Here is a 15,527-nt window from a genome sequence, read left to right on the forward strand (position 1 = left end):
TGTGTGTGTGTGTGTGTGTGTGTGTGTGTGTGTTGGGAGGCAGGTGGTAGTGCACCTGGTTAAATGTACACATTACCATATTTAAGGACCTTGGTTAGAGCCTCCACTTCCCACCTTCGAGGGAGGGGACACTTCATGGGTAGTAAAGCAGGTCTGCAGGTGTCTATATTTCTGATCTATCAAATGAAATTTAAAAAAAGAAAGGAATGAAGGAATGAAAAAGGGGGGTGATTGCCATAGTATCAGCACCAATAATTTCTGTTAAGAAAAAAAGTGTGTAAAAGAAAAAATATCTTCCAAATGTTTCTGAGAAATTCAGAAAAAATGTGAAAGTTAATAAATTTGTGAAGAAATAAGTTATGGCATTCCTATGCATTGGTTTAGAAGTATCAGGATAAAAACATAGATAACGTATTGGGAAAAAAATGATGGGCAGGATTTTACCCTCCTACTAAGAGAGCTCACCAACAGCTCCACTGAAAACAGACTTTAAATCAATAAAGTCTCCTGCTGCAAAAATAATGAGAGCTTCTGTTTCTGAACTCTAACCTGTGCTGCAGGGGGTTCTCAGATTTACAAATTCAACCACATTTTTTTTCAAATGCTAAGCCATTTTCCAGATGCTTCATAAAGTCACTTGAGAAATAATGAGTGAAAGAACAGAGTTATGTGGAATTCTTTAATATGAAACATGTTTTAAACCACCAAAAGAGATCTTGCTTCAATTGGCATTCAAATAAGAATAGACATTGACAACTTTTAAAAATCTTTAGAAAATAGATTTAGTATTACAAATCAAAAGTAAGAATTGAAGAGAGAGAAGAAAAAGAGCAGTGAGAGATGACTTTCCTTACACATTTATATTCCACTTTACCTATGAGTAAGCCTAGGACATATGGAGACATTAAGCAATAGTTTCCAAAACCTGAAAGTCTGGAAGGGTCATAAAATTTTAAAACAATATAGTTGATGCTATGATTAAAATCTTGTATTGCAATTTTGGTTTGCAATTTAACTTTATTATTTCTACTTTTAGTAAACTTCACAGCAGTCTTTGTCCTCTTTTGTTTTTGGCCTGAAGCTCAGATAAATGTTAGTCCATATGCCAGATACACATGTGGTGATGGATTTATGAGGAATGCTATACTAAATTAAAACAAACAAAAAATATGACATTATATTAGTAACAAGCTGCTCTTGCTCTGCTGATTACAGATTTTTTTAAATGACCAAGTTTTAATAATAAAAAACACTAGCAACTTGATATTATCTATGCAATTAAACTTTTTTTCTTAAGAAAACTTAGCAATCCTTGCTTGTGCATAAAATATTAATAATTAGACTAAGATTTATATTTCTTCTTTTACTGATGTTTAAATATTCAGTGTTAGGCTGCTTTAATATCTCATTGAACACAAGATATACTATTTAAGAATATTTATAAAACTGATTGTATAATTAGAATTTTTATCACCACACTTGTTGCTTGGGTTTTGTGCTTGCAAGATGACTCCCCCAAATTCTTGGAGCATTTTTCCTTTATCACGTATGTATTTATTTATAATAATCAGTAGGGTTATTGTGGGGCTTGGTTTCAGCACAAAGAAACCAGTGTTCCCAGTAATTATTTTTACTTTTTTTATCCCACTTCTTATTTATTTATTATTATTGCATGGAGACAGAGAGAAATTGAGAAAGGAGATGGAGATAGAGATGGAAAGAGACAGAGACACCTGCAACCCTACTTCATCACTTGTGAAGACTTCCCCCTCCCTGCATGTGGGAACTAGGGGCTTGCACCTGGGTCCTTGTGCTCTGTAATGTGCTACTGCCTGACCCCCTACTTTTTTTTTTTTTTTTTAGCAGGCACAATAATTTAATCAAGTGAGATGAGTCTGTGAAAGACAACAAAGTAACTCACATTATGAACTCTAAAATTCACCCCCCCAAAAGGTAGAATTCTCTGACTTAATCACTGAAATTTCAGGTTTTACAAATCTTAGAACAATTCAGGTAACCAAGGTTTTTTTTGGGAAAAGATTTTACTTGTACATAAAGAACTATTACATGCTCCATTTTCCTGTAATTATCATCTTGATTAACAAACATTATCACAGTAACAGTATTTTTAAAAGCCATAGATTGCTGCATTTATATTTACAAACAGCCCTAAACACAAACATGCATTTCTCCTTTATTAAGAGAACTTAAGTAAATGCTTGCACATTAAGGCAGTGACATTCTAAAACAATGAAATTCTAAGTTAAGGCTTTATGTTTGCTTTGAAATCCATATTCACAGGCAATTGAGACCAACATAAACTGTCATCTACCAGGTTGAGTTCATCTATCTAGGGTATGTTATGTAGGCACTATCAACAATTCTATGAGGGTAGGAATAGCAACACTGATGATTTTCTTAAATGAATTATAAGTCTTCTCCTTAGGTTTTAGCAACAAGTTTGTGTGTCACAGGAGAATTTTTTTTTTTTCTCAACTTACAGGCTTACCAATTCTTGCCTTAAAATTGAACAGAGGGGAAAAAAAAAAATCCAGAATCTTCTAAATACAGAAAACTCCAGAAGCATGCTTGACCATATTTCTTTCAGGACAGGGATTTTTTTTTTTTTTGGATTACTGAAATAATGGGTCTTTTACAGTTGAAGATTGTTTGAAACTATCTTTTTTACTTTATTTGAGATAACGAGAGAAACTGACAGGGAGACACAGAAACCTGCAGCACTGCTCCACTTGTGAAGCTTTCCCCCTGCAAGTAGGGGCTTGGACTTGGGTCCTTGTGCACTTACCCAGGTGTGCTACTACCCAGAGCCCCATCTCTTCTCTAAATAAAAATAAAACAACAAAATGCAAGTTACTATACTTTAGGTGGATCTATTTTATAATTTCTATCTTCAAGGCACAAATCATATTCTTGCTAGATTAACGTCTTTCCTTTATTCAAAGAAAAGATGTTGTGAGGTGACTGAGAAATAGAATCACTGGACTGGCAAGACAGTTCACTTGGGAACGCATCTGGTTATCATGCACCCCACCCAGATTCTAGTCCAGCCTCCACCTCACTGGGGGAAGCTTTAGCAACACGGAATCTTTCCCACTCTCTCTGCCTTGTTCTATCTGAAAAAAACTGGCATGGTGCAGTGAAGCCACAGTAACAGGTCAGGGGTGGAGTGGGTGGGTGGGATTCACTTTGAATTGTAGGTTGTATTCTTGCCCTATCAAGCTTGTTAGAAGTACAAAACATTAAGAATTTTGATGGTACATGTGCCACTCTGGAGAGAGCACCTCATGTTCTAGCCAAGTACAAGGGGTATTCACTCTCCAGTAAAAACTACCAGGAATGATTCCACATCCAGTATGGCCATGGCTGCCATCAGCTATTATTTAGACTAGAAGGATCAGTATTTACACTTAAGTCTTTGCTGCTCTTTCATTAGGCAGTAACTTTGCAGTAACATATTTCTTGTTGAGGAAAGTACTGTATACTTGCTATTAGTAGTAAATAGTTCATGTAGAGAAGGGATGATATTGATAACAAGAAAATTATCTCAAATGCTAATGACAGCTGTAGCTTTTTCCTTTGTTTTCAAGTCAGAAGAGACAGAGCAGATGAAGCTGCAGGCAGCATAAATCTCAAACCATCTAGGCAATGGAGTTTACATCTGATAGTGTATTTCTTCAAATGTTACTGTCAGGAAACAGGACTTTCTAACAAGCAGTCAACAATACTTTAGGTGTACTTTAAGTGAAGCATGTCACATTTTGACTAAAATATGTTGAAGATCTGATAAATGTGTACCCTAGTACCTGGTAAGCTTGGCTTCAGTTAAATGTCTAGATGTGTTTGAAAGATGTATTTATTTTTTCCTTTTTAACATGGAAGCAGTGAAAGGACAAAAGTAGGCAACACAAAAACAATAATTTTTAGACCAACATTTTACACTTTATCATACACACATTTATACACAAATCTGATGTTTGCAAGTACAAAAGGCAAAGAACCTCCGTGAATTGAAGCAACTGCATCATCAACTACATTCAGTCAAAATTGTTCTTTCTCATTCTCATTTTTTGAAGTCCAGAAGGAAGTTGTAAACGCCGTCCCACAGGTGGGCTCCACTTTTAGAAGCTGGAAACTGTGTGTAGTTCTGCACATGTCTGAGTTTCTACAGAGCTGAACTGAGATTCCATTGTGTTCCAGGCCAAATCAGCTAGGAGAAAGTCGTCCATTGCTGTTTGAGTTTCATTACTGGTGAAGAAAGAACAAGCTTCCCAGGGCTTCAAAGCCAGAATTCATGGTCTGTGTTTCTGTACTGTTCAACTGAACTTTGCTTTCAAGAGAAGGTATGCTTTTAGCAGCAGCAATTCCTTCAGTTTGGGTCTCTGTGTCAGATGAATCGGTACTCATGGAGAAGCTGGAGTGTTTTAGAATATTTCCCAGGGGCAGGTGAGGGGTACTGTCTAAAAAGAAGTTCAAGTCTGTCTGTGTCTGTGTGTCAAACATTTCAAGGCCTAAGAAGTTAGAATTTCCCCTGCAACTGTAAGACTGGACAGAGGAGTCTGTAAGGAAGAAGTCAGTTTGGGTCTCTATGTCCAGGGATTCCAAGACTGGCTCAGTGGTTATGGTGCTCAGATCACTTTCTTCAGTTTGAGTCTGGATATTGGAGGCTGAAAATAATTCTTCTATATCAAAATCAATTGAGGGACTTTGATTGGGGCCAGATGGAAGCTGGGTATCAGGTCCAGTATTTGTATCAGACAGGAGACTACGATTGTCCATTGTCTGGCTAGGCAAATTACTTGACAAGATGTTTTCCAAATCACTTAATAAATCTATGGTTTGGGTTTGATTATCTGTCATATTCTGTGAAGAAAATATACTACTTTGAGCACTGAAGTTTATGATTGGTGCAGACTTCTCAATATCTTGACCTAAAGTTTTCGGGTGGTTCTGAGGTAACAAATTATGAGTTCCAGGATCTGCCACTAAATTGTTGCTTATAATATTGTCTGTAGAGACATGGTATGATGAATGAACAGTCTCAAAAATGTCTCCACACATCACAGCTTGGTCCATCTGTACTCGATCATCTGTGGGACTTTGTATTCCACTTGTTTGAGTTTCTCTGGAGATTCCACCTGACTGGAAACAAACATCCATAAATGCATCTGTCTGAGCAGCTATAGTTGAAGTTACCTTAGAACTGGGTAAAAGTGTTTGAGTATGAACACTAATGGGAAGGGAAACTTGAGAACCAAATGTCAAATCTGTTTGTGAACAAGATGATACTGAGGAATCAGGGCTAGCTCACTGTGCCGAAGGTATTAAGTGTTGTGAAGCATAAGACAGATCAGTCTGTATATTGATTGAAGAAATGTTCTTTTGACATGTGTTCCCTAGTTCTTGTAAAGGATTAGATGAACTTTTACCCAAGTTTACTTGGATACCTGTGCTAATTGGCTCAACAGAAACAGGAGTTAGAATTTTTGAGAGAGGGAGGCTTTCCTTAAGAGAACAAGTTTCTGAATTCAGGCCAAGAATGAGGGTTCCTATGGACAAGGGCAGTAAGTGCACAGCACCAGGGGCTGAGCCCTGATGATCTACACCCAACACCACAGGCTGGCCTGAGGAGTCAGCTGTAGGCACAAAGACAGGCACTGGAGAAAGCTGCATGACAGGGAGTTTAACCAAGGCCACCTTGGGCTTTGGGAGAAGCAACTTCTGAGGGTATCTTGGAGGTGTTGTAAGAGTCTGTGTTCTGGCATTAGAGCTGCAAGAGTCTTCAAAAGATGTGACTAGCTTTATTTCTGAAGTTTCTAGTTTTTGAGTGTCTGCTCTGGGGGCTTGTTGGTTGTTTAATGATTCAGTGGTCTTACTGGACAGTTTCCCGTTGTGTAGGCAGTTTTCCATCTTTCTTTTCTTACTAGGTGGATCCCTGTGTTCTGCAGGGATCTCATGGCCAGTTCGGTAAATATGAGACTGTAAAGCAGTTCTGCTGGCATAGGGACAGCCACATGTGCACTGAAAGGTCTTCCCACAGTCTTCTGCATGTCGTTTCAAGTCCCATTCAGTGCCATATGAATTGCTGCACTTACTACATTTATGCTTCTTTTCAGCATGCATTTTCATAAAATGCTGTTTTACGAGAGAAAACTGAGAAAATGGTCTGTCAGGGCCTCTAGGACATCCTTCAATTGGACAACAGTAGAATTTCGGAACTGCTGTCAAATCTTTTCTTATTGTTGGATTTACTTTTTTTTTTTTTTTTTTGTTTTGTTCCTTAATATTTTTTTTTTTTTTTATTTTAATTTTTTATTTAAGAAAGGATTAGTGAACAAAAGCATAAGGTAGGAGGGGTACAACTCCACACAATTCCCAACACCCAATCCCCATAACCCACCCCCTCCCCTGATAGCCCTCCCACTCTCTATCCCTCTGGGAGCATGGACCCAGGGTCGTTGAGGGATGCAGAAGGTAGAAGGTCTGGCTTCTGTAATTGCTTCACCGCTGAACATGGGCGTTGACTGGTCGGTCCATACCCCCAGTCTGCCTCTCTCTTTCCCTAGTAGGGTGTGACTCTGGGGAAGCTGAGCTCCACGACACATTGGTGGGGTCTTCAATCCAGGGAAGCCTAGCCAGCATCCTGGTGGCATCTGGAACCTGGTGATTGAAAACAGAGTTAACATATGAAGCCAAACAATTTGTTGAGCAATCATGGATCCCAAGCTTGGAATAGTGGAGAGGAAGTGTTAGGGAGGTACTCACTGCAAACTCTAGTGTAGTCCTGCTTTCAGGTATATATTTTGCAGTAGTTTATGGATACGTGTGCACATAAACTCTCTCTCACAGAAACTGGTGTATATCTAGGTTATGGGACTTTGTTGGAAAGTGAACTACCTGAGATGAAATTAGAGTGTACTATTAAAGGAAAGGTCTCACCCGAGTAATGAAGCTGAAGGGTTGTCATTCCACACGTGAAGTCTCTGGATACATTCTGAGGTGAAGCATGTTGAGGTAGCAATCGTTGCCTTGGTTAGGTTGTGATCGGCAGATGCAATGTTATTTGGTTTGGATTGGGAGATGCATACGGGAAAGTGGGCCCTATCCAAGGGTTCCAGAACTGGGGGAAGTAGGGGCTCTATAGTGAAGATGTGAGGTTCCTGCTGTCTTAGGGTTCAAAAAGACACTCAATAGTTAATATTATCATCACATTATTTGTTAATTGGGTTAACTTTGAAAAGTCCCTTTGTTATGGTTTGCTGGACAGTACCCAGTATCTTGTATATAGCTGTGCTATTGGAAGCTTCTAATCTACTTGGTCTAGGCTTTTGAGAGAGTCCACATATCAAATACATAGCCTATATATTAAAAAGATTCAGTTTGTCTTTTGAGAAACTTTGAGACATACAATTGATTTCCCCTTCTCATATTAATTAGCTACTGATTTATATGTCTACATTTTGCTAGGAGTGTACATAAACACCATTCCCACCACCTAAGGACTGTGACCCATCCCTCCCGCCCACTCCAACCCCCCACTGGCCCAGGAAGCTACATGCCTACCCCTCACCACTGGGTTTTTACTTTGGTGCCCTACTTACAATTTGATCAGGTCCTGCTTTTAGTTTCCCTTTCAGATCTTCTTAGTCAGCTTCTGTTGATGAGTGGGATCATCCCATACTCATCTTTATCTTTCTGACTTAGTTCACTTAACATAATTCCTTCTAGCTCTGTCCAAGATGGGTCAGAGAAGGTGGGTTCATTGTTCTTGATAGCTGCATAGTATTCCATTGTGTATATATACCACAGCTTTCTCAGCCACTCATCTGGTGTTGGGCACCTGGGTTGCTTCCAGGTTTTAGCTATTATGAATTGTGCTGCTATGAACATAGGAGTACACACCTCTTTTTGGTTGGGTGTTATGGAGTCCTTGGGGTATAACCCCAGGAGAGGAATTATTGGGTCATATGGAAGGTCCATGTCTAGCCTTCTGAGAGTTTTCCAGACTGCTCTCCACAAAGGCTGTACCAATTTACATTCCCACCAGCAATGTAAAAGGGTTCCTCTGTCCCCACATCCTCTCCAGCATTTGTTGCTGCTGTCCTTTTTGATGTATACCATTCTTACAGGAGTGAGGTGGTATCTTAGTGTTGTCTTGATTTGCATTTCTCTGATAATCAGTGACCTAGAGCAGTTTTTCATATGTTTGTTAGCCTTTTGGATCTCCTCTGTGGTGAATGTTTTGTTCATTTCCTCTGCCCATTTTTGGATGGGGTCATTTGCTTTTTTGGTGCTAAGTTTGCTGAGCTCTTTATATATTTTGGTGATTAGTTTCTTGTCTGATGTCTGGCATGTGAAGATCTTCTCCCATTCTGTGAGGGGTCTCTCTGTTTGTTTAATAGTTTCTTTGGATGTGCAGAAGCTTTTCAATTTGATGTAGTCCCATTGGTTTGTTTCTGCTTTGGTCTTCCTTGCAATTGGGTTTGATTCATCAAAGATGTCCTTGAGGTGTATGTGGGAAAGTGTTTTACCAATGTTTTCCTCTAAGTATTTGATTGTTTCTGGACTGACATCTAGGTCTTTGATCCATTTGGAGTTGATTTTTGTTTCTGGTGAGATAAAGTGGTTCAATTTCATTCTTCTGCATGTTTCAACCCAGTTTTTCCAGCACCAATTATTGAAGAGAGCCTCCTTTTTCCATTTAATCCTTTGGGCCCCCTTATCAAAGATTAGATGCCCATAGGTGTTGGGATTTACTTCTGGGCTTTCAATTCTGTTCCACTGGTCTGTATGCCTATTTTTGTTCCAGTACCATGCTGTTTTGATGATGATGGCTTTATAATATAGTTTAAGGTCTGGGAGTGTGATGCCTCCATTTCTGTTTCTTTTCCTTAAGATGGTTTTGGCAATTCTAGGTGTTTTCAGGTTCCAGATAAATGATTGTAGCGTTTGTCCTATTCTCTTAAAGAAGCCTGGTGGAACTTTGATGGGTATTGCATTAAATTTGTATATGGCTCTGGGGAGAATATTCATTTTGATGATATTTATTCTTCCAATCCATGAGCATGGGATATCTTTCCATTTCTTGGTATCAGTTTCTATCTCCTTGAGTAGCGACTCATAGTTTTCAGTATACAAGTCTTTCACTTCTTTGGTCAACTTTATTCCTAGGTATTTGATTGATTTTGCTGAAACAGTAAATGGGAGTGATTTCTGGATGTCTTCTTCTTCAGATTTAGTGTTTGCATAAAGAAATGCCACTGATTTTTGTACATTGATTTTGTAGCCTGATACCTTGCTATATTGCCTAACAACTTCCAGTAATTTTCTACTGGATTCTTTAGGTCTTTCTATGTATACTATCATATCATCTGCAAATAGTGAGAGCTTGACTTCTTCCCTTCCAATCTGTATCCCTTTGATTTCTTTCTCTTGCCTGATTGCTATGGCAAGAACTTCCAATACTATGTTGAAGAGTAACGGTGACAGTGGACAGCCCTGTCTAGTCCCCGATCTGAGGGGGAATGCTTTCAGCTTCTCTCCATTGAGTATGATGTTGGCTGTAGGTTTGCTATATATAGACTCCACTATCTTGAGGAATTTCCCATCTATTCCCATTTTCTGTAGAGTTTTGAGCATGAATGGGTGTTGGATTTTGTCAAAGGCTTTCTCTGCATCTATTGAGATAATCATGTGGTTTTTGGCTTTGCTTTTATTGATGTGATGAATGACATTGATTGATTTACGGATGTTGAACCAGCCTTGCATTCCTGGGATGAATCCCACTTGGTCATGATGAACAATCTTTTTGATGTGTTGCTGTATCCGGTTGGCCAAGATCTTGTTTAATATTTTGGCATCTATGTTCATTAGAGATATTGGTCTGTAGTTTTCCTTTTTTGTTCTGTCCCTATCAGCTTTTGGTATCAGGGTGATGTTGGCTTCATAAAAGGTGGAAGGGAGTATTCCTGTTTCTTCAATCTTATGGAATAGCTTAAGAAGTATGGGTATTAACTGTTTCCTGAAAGTTTTGTAGAATTCATTTGTGAAGCCATCTGGTCCAGGACTTTTGTTGTTGGGGAGATTCTTAATAACGGTTTCAATTTCTTTGTCTGTGATTGGTGCATTTAGATTTTGTAGTTCTTCTTGGTTCAGTTTTGGAAGTGCATAGGTTTCTAGGAATTGTTCCATTTCTTCCAGATTCTCTAGCTTGGTGGCATATAGTTCTTTATAGAAGTTTCGCAGAATTCTCTGGATTTCTGTGGTGTCAGTTGTGATATCTCCTGCATCGTTTACAATTCTATTAATTTGAGTCTTCTCTCTTTTTTGTTTGGTGAGTCTGGCTAGGGGTTTGTCAATTTTGTTTAATCTTTCAAAGAACCAACATTTGGCTTCATTGATCTTTTGTATGGTTCTTTTATTTTCGATGTTGTTTATTTCTGCTCTAACTTTAGTGATTTCTGTCCTTCTGGTTGCTTTAGGGTTCCTTTGTTCCTCTTCCTCTAAGTCCTTGAGGTGTCTAGTAAGGTCGTTCATTTGGGCTTCTTCTTGGTGTTTAATATGTGATTGTATGGCTATAAGTTTCCCTCTCAGTACTGCTTTCGCTGTGTCCCAAATATTTTGATAGGTTGTGTCTTCATTTTCATTAGTTTCCAGGAACATTTGAATTTCCTGTTTGAGTGAGTGTCTGACCCAGTGGTTCTTAAGGAGCATGTTGTTTAGTTTCCAAATTCTATGTCTTTTAATGATTTTCCGTTTGTTGTTAAAAGTTAGTTTTACTCCACTGTGGTCTGTGAAGATACTTGGGATGATTTCAATGCTCTTGAATTTATTGATGCTGTCTTTGTGGCCTAACATGTGGTCTATCCTTGAGTATGTGTTATGTGGATTTGAAAAGAAGGTGTATTCCAGTTTTTTGGGGTGGAGGAGTCTGAAAATGTCCAAGAGGTCTAGTCTGTCGATCTCTTCATTCAATTCTCTTGTATCTTTATTGGTTCTCTGCTTTGTTGATCTGTCTAAGTGTGAGAGTGGGGTATTGAAGTCTCCCACTATTATTGTATTACTATTGATGTATTTTTGAAATTCTTTCAGTAGGTGTTTAATGTATTTAGATGGTCCCTCGTTGGGTGCATAGATGTTAATAATTGTTAAGTCTTCTTGGCTGATTGATCCTCTAATCATTATGTAATGTCCTTGCCTATCTTTTATTACTTTATTTAATTTAAAATCTATCGTGTCTGAGATGAGAATGGCTGTTCCTGCCCTTTTTTGTGGACCGTTAGCCTGTATGATAGTTTTCCATCCTTTCACTTTAAGTCTGTGTTTATCTTGTTGTGACAGATGGGATTCTTGCAAGCAGCATATGGTTGGGTTATGTTTTCTGATCCATCCCCCCACCCTGTGCCTTTTGATGGGTGAGTTTAAGCCATTGACATTTATTGATATTATGGATTTAATGTATTGTAGTGCCATTGTTCTAAAAAACGATTTGTTTACTCTGATATATTACAAGTATTATAGTGATATTCTTGTTTATAAGAGGTCTTTTAGTACCTCTTTCAGGGCCGGCTTGGTGATAGTTGCCTCCTTTAACTGTTGTTTGTCTAAGAAGGTTTTGATCCCTCCATCTAGCTTGAATGAAAGTCTAGCAGGATATATTATCCTTGGTTGAAACCCTTTTTCATTCAGGGCTCGATAGATATCTTGCCACTCCCTTCTCGCTTTTAGAGTTTGAGTGGAAAAATCTGCAGAAAGTCTTATGGGTTTTCCCCTGTATGTGACTTTTTGTTTCTCTCTTGCAGCCTTTAGGATCCTTTCTTTATCCTTACTTCTTCTCATTGTGACTATGATGTGTCTTGGTGTTTTCAGGTCTGGGTTGATTCTGTTTGGTACTCTCTGGGCCTCTTGCACCCTGATATCCTTTCTGTTATTCAGGTCTGGGAAATTTTCTTGTATTATTTCCTCTAGAATGTTTGCTTCCCCTTCCTCTCTTTCTTCCTCTGGCAGGCCAATTATACGAATGTTACTTCTTTTGAGATCATCCCATATGTCTCTGTTGTTGTTTTCAGTGTCTCTCAATCTCTTTTTAAGCTCTTTCACCTCTTTCTTAGTTTTCTCTAACTCATCCTCTGTCTGACTAATTCTGTTTTCTGCTTCTGTTAGTCTGCTTTCCCTTGCCTCAGCTTCTTTCTTCATTACAGCTATTTCAGCTTTCAGTTCTCTAATTGTCTCAAGATAATCAGTATTTTCCTTGGGGGTCTCAACTGTTGTTTCCCTAATACTGCCATTCCTTTCCTCCAATGTTGTTTTCATTTCTGTGATTAATAAGTTTATTATTGCTTGCATACTTTTCTTATCTATGGTTACTTCTGATTGATTTATGGTTTCTTCTGGGCTCTTGTCTTCATTCATTGGGGTAGCAGTTTTATTTGTTTTTAATCTACCCATATTTTTTTATTTATGTGTTTCTCTCTCTCTCTTTTTTTAATGCTCTGTTGTTCCTCAGTTGTTGTGTTGTGAGCACAAGTAGCACTGTACTAAATACCTTTATGACAATTGCACTCACCAATCTCCGGAATTACAGTAGCAACTGAAGTAAGTATTGAAGGAGTTTAATCATTACCAGTTAGCCAAAAAATTTCTCCAGTCCGTGAAAAAATAGTAACCAAATCCCAGTGAAGAAAGAGAAAAGAAAGAGAGGATAGCAAGAATAGACATTTATGCAAATCTACTATCTAGTGTATATTCTAGGGGTAACAAGAGTGTAAAGGGAACTAGAGCAGAGATACACACATAGAAAGTCCACTCTGGGTCAGATTTCTTCCCCAAAGTAATTCACAAATTCAGAAAGGCAAGGAAGAAAGAAGTGTATGACAGGATAAAAAAAAATAGTAATAATAAAAAATAAAAAAGAGATAGAGAGAGATAAGAGAGAGAAAAGGGAGAATATAAGAAGAAGGATTGTAATTAAAGAGCAGTGCGAGGAACTTCCCAAATGTGTATCAGTGAGTTTAAAAAAAAAAAAAAAAAAAAAAAAAAAAGAAAAGAAAAGAAAAAGAAAAAAACAAAAAAAACCCTGTTTGGTGGTATGGGGTATCCTGCTAGTAGCTGGTCCCAGGCACTGTTTATGGTGGGGCGGGGGGAGCGGCGGGAAGGATGTATGCTTGAAAATTAAAAGGAAGAAAAAAGAATTTTTTTTTTTTTTTTCCCCTACTCTAATTCTTAACCCAAATTAATTAATTAGACACATCCTTGGTATGACCGCTGTGGCCCCTTATTGGCTGGCCTGCTAAAGGCAGAAGATCCTATTGTTTACACGAGATGTGTCCGGAGCTCAAAGGCTAGCCGCTTCTCCGAAGTCCGCCATCTTCCGGGAAACCCCCCCCCTCCAGACTTTTTTAAAGGATTTCTCAAAAATGAAAACTAGCTCCAAATCCTTTGATCCAATGAGAGCTATACTCAAGAAGTCTTTGGATCTGCTCTCAGGGTCGCGGTGGACCCTGGATTTTCCCAAGAGGAAGCCCCCGAGCTAAAGTGCTCTCTCCGGGTCTCTGCCGCCGCGCTCTGCAACCGGCAGAGGAGCCGCCTTCCTGGGCGGGCGGAGGACAATGCCCGGCGCACTCTCCTTGCCCGGCGCCCTGGGAATTCTGGAGCCCCGCTAGTCCGTGTCACCTTTACTCTAATTCTTAACCCGAATTAAACTGTACCCACTCTTTGGTGTCACCCCTTATTAACTGGCCTGCTAAAGGCAGAAAATCCTACCGTTGCCGACGATGCCGTCAGATCGCTCGCTGTCAGCAACTTCTCAGGCAGCCATCTTCCCTGTCGTTCCTCATTGTTGGATTTACTATGCCATCCTGCAGGCGGTGACTCTTGACCAGGTGCATGTTGAGCGCGGGGCTGTTGGGCAGGATCTTGCCGCAGCCGCGCAAGGTGCACAGGATGTTGGTCCGCACCGCCCGGGACAGCTCGCTCACAGACAGCTGACGGCTGGATCAGCTCCAGGGCCGCCGGCGCCGGACCCGTGGGTTGCTGCTGCTTCCTAGCGGGGGAAGGTCGCGGCCGGCTGCCCCCTAGTCGTCCCGGGGGACCCCACGGGTCCGAATCGGTGGCGGCGGCGGCGGCGGCGGCACCTCTCGCGGCCTCTGGGATGACCGCGGCGCCCGAGGCCAGGGCAGCTGGCCCCGCCGCCGCCGCCTCAGAGGCCGCCATGGCTCCAGCCGACCCCCTACTTTTTATATGTATGCAAAAAATCGTTAGGAAACAAGGAAACTGAGGGATAGGGAGAGACAGAGAGTTACCCGAAGCATTGCTTCATCACCTATTAAATTTTATTTCTGCAGGTAGAGAGCAGGAACTTAGATCAAGTTTTTGTTCATGGTGGCCTATTCTTTCTACTGACTGTTAGTACTGGACCCCAAGTAATAATTAAAAAAAAAAGTAAAGGAAATATAGGATGGAAAATGAAACTAAGGGAGTCTGGAACATTAATATATGTTATTAATGACAACAAACTTGCTGGAAGAGTGCCTCAAATTTGGGTTTAAGTTCTTCAGTATCCAATGTGAACAGGAGAAAAAATATCATTCTTTAGTGTACTCAAGTGCAGTGAAGATAGCATAATGGTTATACAAAGAGTTCATTATGCCTGAGGCACCATATTTCCAGATTCAATCCCCCACATCACTATAAGCCTACACCAAGCAGTGCTCTGGTAAATGAGAAAAAAATATATATGTTTATAATCACTCAAGATACAATAAAAACTAGGTAGTTGGGCTGTAGCACACATGGCACAAAGCCCAAGGACCAGTATAAGGATACTGGTTCGAGCCCTCAGTTCGCCATCTGTGGGGGGAGTTGCTTCACAGGCAATGAAGCAGATCAGCAGGTGTCTATTTTTCTCTCCCCCTCTGTCTTCCCCTCCTCTCTCCATTTCTCTCTGTCCTATCTAACAATGACAATATCAATAACAACAACAATAATAACTACAACAACAATAAAAAGGGCAACAAAAGGGAAAATAAATAAATATTTTAAAAAAATTTAAAAGATACAATAAAAAACTATGCCACTGACGTCACATCACATGTTGCATTTCTCACATGACATGTTACTGTAGTCACACAACACAAGTTGTATGGTGCATGACACATCATTTTTATCATTCCAGCTGAAAGACATCTCATTTTTGTTGTATGATATGTCATTTGTTTTATATGAGATGGGACCTCTACTGTAATGGGAGTGGTGAAACTTGCTACACTCACATGACATAATTTGCTGTTGTCATATTATCTGCTATAAGACACTACTTCTTATAATGTGTACTAAATCTGAAGTGATATGGGTCATTTATGTTATGGCACATGCAATTTTTGCCACAAGAATTTTTGCCACATGGCATTTGCTATTCCTGTCATACAACATATAACATTTTGTCACATATTCCTTAACACTTGTCACTTTTACCATGAAAAATCACTCCTGTCACAGGGAACATACTTATG

At 39.5% G+C, this 15,527-nt stretch overlaps 1 protein-coding gene across 1 annotated transcript; it reads right to left on the bottom strand.

Annotated features, from left to right (window-relative positions):
• Positions 1-2,023: 2,023 nt before the first annotated feature.
• Positions 2,024-14,232, bottom strand: LOC132532801 (ATM interactor-like). Its single transcript, XM_060171896.1, is given in 4 exon segments — positions 2,024-4,277; positions 4,279-6,239; positions 13,820-13,997; positions 13,999-14,232. Coding segments are annotated over 4 exon segments (2,508 nt in total). The 5' UTR covers positions 14,230-14,232; the 3' UTR covers positions 2,024-4,139.
• Positions 14,233-15,527: the final 1,295 nt, after the last annotated feature.

This window comes from Erinaceus europaeus, chromosome 14, assembly GCF_950295315.1.
Source record: "Erinaceus europaeus chromosome 14, mEriEur2.1, whole genome shotgun sequence".
In the NCBI taxonomy this organism is placed as follows: Eukaryota; Metazoa; Chordata; class Mammalia; order Eulipotyphla; family Erinaceidae; genus Erinaceus; species Erinaceus europaeus.